The sequence below is a fragment of the Rutilus rutilus genome, assembly GCF_951802725.1.
Source record: "Rutilus rutilus genome assembly, chromosome: 5".
In the NCBI taxonomy this organism is placed as follows: domain Eukaryota; kingdom Metazoa; phylum Chordata; class Actinopteri; order Cypriniformes; family Leuciscidae; genus Rutilus; species Rutilus rutilus.
In genome coordinates this window covers 49388882-49398295 of record NC_140213.1, presented here as the reverse complement: position 1 = coordinate 49398295, position 9414 = coordinate 49388882, and the positions used below count along the sequence as shown (strand labels likewise).

Sequence of the window (9414 nt, the reverse complement as noted above, 5' to 3'; positions counted from 1 at the left end):
AGTTTATCGCAACTACAGCATGAAGTGATCAACAGGTGAAACAAACAATAAATCAATGAAATCGTTTGCTTGAGTTTAACTGGGATCTTTCAAACCGCCCTCCTTCATTTGACGTGTCATTCCGGTTCAAGATAAACTAGTGAAACAAACACAAGCAGCACTAAAACCACAAATACCACAAAATCATGATTAACTTAATTTCAGCTTGTTGCCAAGACAACATTTCCAATTTTCTAACTAAAGTATGTTTTTCCAACTAATATTATTTTATTTCTTATTTCATTTATAGAATACATTTTAGTATTAGTTTACAGCATCGGGACACAGTTTCGGTCCAGATCCGGCCCACATCCGGTACACTTGTTTAAGAACGATGTCTCATTTTAAAGACATAAATTCGACAGGTAGCCAGTGTTATTTTAGCATCACTATTATAGCTTTTATATTTTATGTTCATTTTAAATTTAGTTTAAGTTTTTATTAATTTTGTTGTCTGGTTTTTTTTTTTTTAATCAGATTTTGTTCTTTTTTTTTATAGCAGGTCTATATAACCCACACGGGCCGTATGTGGGCCGGATCTGAGCCGACACTATGTTGATGTCTGGGACCGACCCGTTCACTAGTGCAAAATCATCAGCTAATCATGACATTTGCAAACAAGTTCAGCACAAAGTCTCCTCAAACCAGGTTCCACAGTTAGTGGCCTCCAGAGCTGTCACAGGGAGCGATCTGATTGGTTCGGGGGCATGTCAATCAAACGCTGCTGGCCTATGAGGCGTGAGGCTGGAGCTCATGCCAATACGCCGTCTCCACCTGCGCCCGGTTGCACATCTCACTCCAGTGCTGGCTTCCCACATCAGAACCGTCCTGGCCAATCAGAACACGGCCCAGAATGCAACTCTTCGTGTATCGCCTTCCCTGTCAATCAATAACAGAGCCATGTCATTATAGAGGGAATGCATTGACATCACTTTCTCAGCCGGACTGAGTGGCAGAAGAGCTGAAGAGCGACTGGATTTAATAGAGGAATCTGAGAAAACGTGAGTTTAAACTAAAGCTCAGACTCGATATAGTGTTCCTTACAACTTACTAAAGATCCAGTGATCATGGATATTGCCATGCAGCAGGAGTCGTGTTTCCTCACATTTATATGAGCCTGATTTCCACACCGGGGAAATACATAAAGCTAATTAGCCTGTAAACGCTTTATATAAATACAGTATAGGTGTAAACCCATGTGATCACTCATATCAGTGTTATATTTATCATCATATCATCCAGCCTTAAAACTTGTGTAGTTTTTTGTCAGTGTTTATTTAAAAAATGTCCAGTTATGCAAAATATACGCTGGTAAATATTTAATCAATGAGTTGTCAATACAATATATAACAATACAATATATAGTGTATGATTTTACCCCTAAAATTCTGCATATTGACACACAATGAAAACTGTAAATCCAGCTTTCTCTTGTTTCTGTGAATCACAGCGATTCATTCATTGTTGAATTTCATATGTTTTATCATTTAATCATTATAGATGTTAAATATCGTTTAATCAAATGTAATCAAACATATTTTAAGAAATCATTATTATCATGTTGATGTGTTTCTCATTACTATAATGTTTATGTGTTTACCATTTTTATATCATTTGAAATGTAAGTTTAATGCTTTTTCTTTTATGAATCTTTCTTTCATGAATCAAGTGACTTGGTGTGAACTTTTGTGCTTGCTGTTTATGAAGTTTCCCATAGACGGACCACAGAATAAAGTGTTATCTTAGCTAAACATCTTGCAGAGTACGGGCTAACACTTAAGAGTGTGAAAGCTAAATATCAAGTGTGTCTGGCGTGTCTGCTTCGATGCGATGCGAAAAGAGGAACTCGCTCTGTTCCGGTAAGAAGCTAAGACAGGGAGATTCATTCTCAGACCTTTTCAAAGATAGATCTCTCACAACTCACTTACCTTTAGGCAAGAATATTATACTCAGAGTGTGAATTATGTTTTAATTAGAAATAGAAGAAGTGATTTTAACTGTTCATTTTATGTTTCTTTATTCTAATGCTGCCAACTCAGTGTTTCTGCCACTCAGTGTCTCTGGCACTCAGTGTTTCTGCCACTCAGTGTTTCTGCCACTCAGTGTTTCTGCCACTCAGTGTTTCTGCCACTCAGTGTTTCTGCCACTCAGTGTTTCTGCCACTCAGTGTTTCTGCCACTCAGTGTTTCTGCCACTCAGTGTCTCTGCCACTCAGTGTTTCTGCCACTCAGTGTTTCTGCCACTCAGTGTCTCTGCCACTCAGTGTCTCTGCCACTCAGTGTCTCTGCCACTCAGTGTTTCTGCCACTCAGTGTCTCTGCCACTCAGTGTCTCTGCCACTCAGTGTCTCTGCCACTCAGTGTCTCTGCCACTCAGTGTTTCTGCCACTCAGTGTCTCTGCCACTCAGTGTCTCTGCCACTCAGTGTCTCTGCCACTCAGTGTTTCTGCCACTCAGTGTGTAACAGCCGACGGTGACATCACGCGCATATCGTCTATTGAGACACATCATGTGATGTCAGACATCATATCACAGAATCCTGAAAGATCAAATATATCACAGTTTCCACAGAAATCTGAAGCAGCACAACTGTTTAACACTGATAATAATCATAAATGTTTCTTGATCATCAAATCATCATATTAGAGTGATTTGTGAAGGATCATGTGACACTGAAGACTGGAGTAATGATGCTGAAAATTCAGCTTTGATCACAGGAATAAATTACACTTTACTGTATATTCACATAGAAAACAGAAGATTTACACTGGAATAATGTTTCACAATCGTCCTGATTTTCTCTCCAGTATGAGTGCAGGTTTCGGACACACAGATTCTCACCTGCGTGACGATGAACTCCAGCATCAGTGGGCTGACGTCTCCGGCTGGAAGGTCGAACAGAAAGGGAGTGTTCCAGACGGCGTTCGCTCCACTCGCTCCCTTCGTCTCCTTAGTGCTGATGACTTTACCATCCCGACGAAGGTTGATCACGACATAGTGATCTACACAGACGAACACAGTCACTCCGAATCCAGCACTTCATCTGAACACGAGCAACTTTACATGTTTTTACATTTACATTTATTCATTTATCAGATGTTTTCATCCAAAATGCAATGAAATATGTTCTTACAAGAAAGATCTGAATATCCATTCATCTATCATTCTGAATATCTATCTATGTATACAGTATTCATTTATCTGACGCTTTCGTCCAAAGTCACTAACGAAAGAAAAAATGCAAGACAGACAGACAGACAGATAGATAGATAGATAGATAGATAGATAGATAGACAGATAGATAGACAGGTAGACAGATAGATAGACAGGTAGACAGACAGATAGATAGATAGATAGATAGATAGATAGATAGATAGATAGATAGATAGATAGATAGATAGATAGATAGATAGATAGATAGATAGATAGATAGATAGATAGATAGATAGATAGATAGACAGACAGACCTGGAGTCCCAGGTATCCTGGTGAGTTTGGGCAGGTTCTCAGCTTTCCTCACCATCACCTTCATGCGATGCGCCAGCGTCTGAAGCTGCAGCAGAATCAGGATCTGGCCCAGAAACCCCGGACTCACACACGGCCCCACGTCCCCCACTGCATCATGGGAGCTCTGGCTCTATAAGCACAAACACACATGATCTAAAAGAGCTGATGTGAGAATAAAAAGCAGCATTTCAGATTTATGATGTTAAAAGGGTCTCATCCTAGACATGAATCTTTCCAGATTCATTTGAACTGAATGTGTCTGTATGTTAATGTTTCCAGCACTTTCCTCAAATAACATCTCCTGGTAATCGTATTAGACTCTCAGAGGAAGAACAAACTCACTGTCACATTACATCTGAGCATTAGCCTTCAAACACACTGAAGTGTCTCCCACACTTCACTTCACTTCACTTCACTTCACTTTATTGTCTTGGACTCGAGAGTCATTTTAATCCTTCAGTAACACACAATGCATCGTCCTGAATGACTTTACACCCGACAATATAACACGCAATTAACAACGACATACCCCAAACCATCACACAATATAGAAATATAGAAATACAGTGTTAGTGTTCTAACCATTGCAAACCAAAAAAATAAATTGCAGTTCTAAGGGCTTGTTCTCAAGACGCGTTTTTTAAAAGTTGAACTGATTTTAACTCGAGCACAGTGTTTTTCTCCAACAGATGTTTTCTCCATCCATCCATCAGTCCGTTCCTCCACCCATCCATCCATCCATCAGTCCGTTCCTCCACCCATCCATCCATCAGTCCGTTCCTCCACCCATCCATCCATCAGTCCGTTCATCCATCCATCAGTCCGTTCCTCCATCCATCCATCAGTCCATTCATCCATCCATCCATCAGTCCATTCATCCATCCATCCATCAGTCCGTTCCTCCACCCATCCATCCATCAGTCCGTTCATCAATCCATCCATCCATCTGTCCGTTCCTCCACCCATTCATCCATCCATCCATCCATCAGTCCGTTCCTCCATGCATCCATCAGTCCATTCATCCATCCATCCATCAGTCCGTTCCTCCACCCATCCATCCATCAGTCCGTTCATCAATCCATCCATCAGTCTGTTCCTCCACCCATCCATCCATCCATCCATCCGTTCCTCCATCCATCCATCAGTCCGTTCCTCCATCCATCCATCAGTCCATTCATCCATCCATCCATCAGTCCGTTCCTCCACCCATCCATCAGTCCGTTCATCCATCCATCCATCAGTCAGTCCGTTCCTCCATCCATCCATCAGTCCGTTCATCCATCCATCCATCAGTCCGTTCCTCCACCCATCCATCAGTCCGTTCCTCCACCCATCCATCAGTCCGTTCCTCCACCCATCCATCCATCAGTCCGTTCATCCATCCATCCATCAGTCCGTTCATCCATCCATCCATCAGTCCGTTCCTCCACCCATCCATCAGTCCGTTCCTCCACCCATCCATCAGTCCATTCATCCATCCATCAGTCCGTTCCTCCACCCATCCATCCATCCATCTGTCCGTTCCTCCACCCATTCATCAGTCCATTCATCAATCCATCAGTCCGTTCCTCCACCCATCCATCCATCCGTCCGTTCCTCCACCCATTCATCCATCAGTCCGTTCATCCATCCATCCATCAGTCCGTTCCTCCACCCATTCATCCATCCATCTGTCCGTTCCTCCACCCATTCATCAGTCCATTCATCAATCCATCAGTCCGTTCCTCCACCCATCCATCCATCCATCGGTCCGTTCCTCCACCCATCCATCCATCAGTCCGTTCATCCATCCATCCATCAGTCCGTTCCTCCACCCATCCATCAGTCCATTCATCAATCCATCAGTCCGTTCCTCCACCCATCCATCCATCCATCTGTCCGTTCCTCCACCCATTCATCCATCCATCCATCAGTCCGTTCCTCCATGCATCCATCAGTCCGTTCATCAATCCATCCATCAGTCTGTTCCTCCACCCATCCATCCATCCATCAGTCCGTTCCTCCATCCATCCATCAGTCCGTTCCTCCATCCATCCATCAGTCCGTTCCTCCATCCATCCATCAGTCCATTCATCAATCCATCAGTCCGTTCCTCCACCCATCCATCCATCAGTCCGTTCATCCATCCATCCATCAGTCCGTTCCTCCACCCATCCATCAGTCCATTCATCAATCCATCAGTCCGTTCCTCCACCCATCCATCCATCCATCTGTCCGTTCCTCCACCCATTCATCCATCCATCCATCAGTCCGTTCCTCCATGCATCCATCAGTCCGTTCATCAATCCATCCATCAGTCTGTTCCTCCACCCATCCATCCATCCATCAGTCCGTTCCTCCATCCATCCATCAGTCCGTTCCTCCATCCATCCATCAGTCTGTTCCTCCACCCATCCATCCATCCATCAGTCCGTTCCTCCATCCATCCATCAGTCCGTTCCTCCATCCATCCATCAGTCCGTTCCTCCACCCATCCATCAGTCCGTTCCTCCATCCATCCATCAGTCCATTCATCCATCCATCCATCAGTCCGTTCCTCCACCCATCCATCAGTCCGTTCCTCCATCCATCCATCAGTCCATTCATCCATCCATCCATCAGTCCGTTCCTCCACCCATCCATCAGTCCGTTCCTCCATCCATCCATCAGTCCGTTCCTCCACCCATCCATCCATCAGTCCTTTCATCCATCCATCCATCAGTCCGTTCATCCATCCATCCATCAGTCCGTTCCTCCATCCATCCATCAGTCCATTCATCCATCCATCCATCAGTCCGTTCCTCCACCCATCCATCCATCAGTCCGTTCATCCATCAATCCATCAGTCCGTTCATCCATCCATCCATCAGTCCGTTCCTCCATCCATCCATCAGTCCATTCATCCATCCATCCATCAGTCCGTTCCTCCACCCATCCATCCATCAGTCCGTTCATCCATCCATCCATCAGTCCGTTCCTCCACCCATCCATCCATCCATCTGTCCGTTCCTCCACCCATTCATCCATCTATCCATCCGTCTGTCCATTCATCCATCCATCCATCCGTCTGTCCATTTATCCATCCATCCATCCATCCATCCATCCATCCACCCATCAGTCCGTTCCTCCACCCATCCATCCATCAGTCCGTTCATCCATCCATCCATCAGTCCGTTACTCCACCCATCCATCCATACATCCACCCATCCAGCTTGAAACTACAAATCTCTGTACAAACTTCCCAAATTTTCTAACTATGCAACACTCATGCCTTTAAACTCAGTTTTTTTTTGTTAAGCCGTCATTCACAGTTTTTCCTCTCCTCTCTTTCCCTCCTGTGCTGCATTCCTGATCTCCTCTCTGAGGCGCAGCACTGGCTCCAGGCCACACACACACACACACACACACACACACACACACTGCAACAGCTCTGCAGAGTTTCTGTGCTGATAGAGATATGAGATACTGTCCACACCAGCAACTCCAGCGGGCTCAGTTCCCATGATCTGATGACATGCACACCTTGTAAGTTGGGATCTATCTGTCTATCTGTCTATCTATCTGTCTATCTATCTGGTAAAAATATCACTTTTGGTTCTACTTCACCAATTAATTCATACTGAAATCACAGCCATTCAGAATATTTTAGATAATGTATATGTATGTCCGAATAATGTAATATGGAGAGAGTTTATAAACCTGTTTATCACTCTATCACACTGTATGTTTGTCCCTCTATCACACTGTATAAGCCCTATTTTAAGGATCTAAGCGCATGGTCTAAAGCGCACAAGTGCACTTAAGTCGTGTCTGAATCCACTTTGCTAGTTTAACGAAGGGAAAAATGGTCGGTGCTCCCGGCGCTGGTCTAATATTGTTTCATCTCCCATTCCCTTTAAAAGCCAGTTGTGCTCACACCATGGCGGATTCGCTATTTACATGGAGGAATTTGCAAGCGGAAAAACTGAACGCGTCTCTAGCGAGGAATGGATCTGCGCGAGGTTAAAGCACAAACAGACCATCTACGGGACAAAGTGTTGCGTGTTGTAGGAGCGGTTCACAGCCGAGGAGACTACAGCCGTAAAACACAGAGAAGTGACATTGGGGATGGAGAAACACACCCAGATTAGCTTCGGTTAAACAGGCGTATGATAATTTGGGTAAATGTGTAAGCTAGATTTATGCCTATTTTTCACATCTTCATGGACACCACAATGATTTCCCTCGTGTGTTAATATTTTTCCTTGTAATAATGTATGGTTTTCTAAAAATGAAAACTGCTGCTTCTGTGTAGATGAGAGAAGCAAAGTGTATGTGCGTTGTGCACACGCTACATTATGGCCAAGCATGCGCCCTTAAAATAGCATCTGAATAACGCACTTCTGACTTTAGATGAGGTTTCTCCTGGTCTGTGGAGGAATTGTTTTCTGAAACTGCAAAATAGCACCAGGGAACATTTGCACCGGAACACGCCTCCTCTTTTCGCTGAACCGCCCCCGGGAGCGCAAGTTCATTCCCTAATTTACCGACGTGCGTCTGTGGAGGGAAAAGTCCGCTGTGCGTCGGGTGCAAAATAGGAATGAAACATGCGTTGTGTACAAAGTCAATTGCGCTGGGTGCGAGATAGGGCCCTGTATGTCTCTCTATCACACAGCTCCTCTAGTACCTTCCTCAGCCTCCTCCTCGCAGGGTTGAGTTGGCAATCGAAGGTGACTGTGGAATCGGGTTCCCAGTGAATCTCCGCACACGCCAGTTCCAGTTCTCCCACAGCCGTCTCCCTCAAACCAGAGAAATCCCTGCTGGACGCCGTCAGTCTGAGAGTGCAGGCCTGAAGCTCCTCTACCGATCTCACCTGAAACTGGATCGCCTCAGGACCGAGGCCGAGGCCGAGTCTGCGTGTCGGCGTTGGGAAGATCGGAGGCAAACAGGCCCGGATCGAGGATCCACTCAGTTTCCTCGAACCCCGATAGAGACCCAGAACTGTGACTGTGAGTTTTCCCTCTGCCGGTGAGAAAAGTAAAGTGAAGTGAAGGGATGGTGTGTGTTTGTGAAAGTTGGAGCCGTAATGTTGATTGTTATTCCCATTAAGCCGGTCGGTTTCCGAATACAGGACGTCATTATTGCGTTTTTGCGACTTCACCACCAGGCTGAGTTTGGGAATGTTTGGAAGCGAGGAGCGAACACGAACGGCATGTTTTGATGAAACGACGGGGGAACTGAGTCGACGTAGACTGAAGCGAGACTTCGAAGCGTGAGGAAGAGATGAGAAGGAAAGGTCTTCTGAAGGCGTCGAGCTGCTGGGATAGTCAAGGACATCGCCGTCAAGCTCCTCATACTGCTGTTTGATTGGCTGAGTGTTGATGGAAGGGGCGGGGCTAAGAGTCAGGGTCACATGATCCGCAGGTAGAGGAGGTAAGGATAGCTCCGCCTCCTTGTCATTCGTGGGATTGGATTTCTGATGCCGACAGCAGATTATGCAGCCAATCACCAGGCAGAAACAGAGAACGGCCAAACCAACAGCCAATAAGATCTGGAGATGCACTAGTGAAATAAACAAACACACATAATCAATGTAAAGCTGAAAGCCTCAGTTGAAAAGAAATAGCAAGTAATACATTTGAAGTAGAAAGACTATTGATTATTGGGGCATTTTTCCCAGTTATCTGTAGAGTCAAAATTGAATTCAACCTTTTTCTTGTAAAACAAACTCCAATAATCTTTGAAAAATCATTTTTACAGTGAGGGCTGGACGGTGTGATGGAAAAACGTGATTATATATACACTGCAGCATGATTTTACAATAATTCAAATGACTCACATCATGATTTAAGACTTTTGGTTGTGCCAAAGTAATATTAAATATTCTGCTGTAGTGCGCTAAAGGAACACACT

At 44.6% G+C, this 9414-nt stretch overlaps 1 protein-coding gene across 2 annotated transcripts in view; it reads right to left on the bottom strand.

Moving 5' to 3' along the window:
• Positions 1–517: 517 nt before the first annotated feature.
• Positions 518–9414, bottom strand: part of LOC311291223 (uncharacterized protein) — a 51104-nt gene continuing 42207 nt past the window's right edge. For both annotated transcript variants that reach the window (XM_084410145.1, XM_084410146.1), the window contains exons 2-5: positions 8189–9063; positions 3505–3673; positions 2879–3039; positions 518–918 (exon numbers count right to left, since the gene is read on the bottom strand). In XM_084410145.1, coding sequence (XP_084266271.1) covers positions 769–918; positions 2879–3039; positions 3505–3673; positions 8189–9063 — 1355 coding nt within the window. In that variant the 3' untranslated portion in view covers positions 518–768. The remainder of the gene's footprint in view (positions 919–2878; positions 3040–3504; positions 3674–8188; positions 9064–9414) is intronic.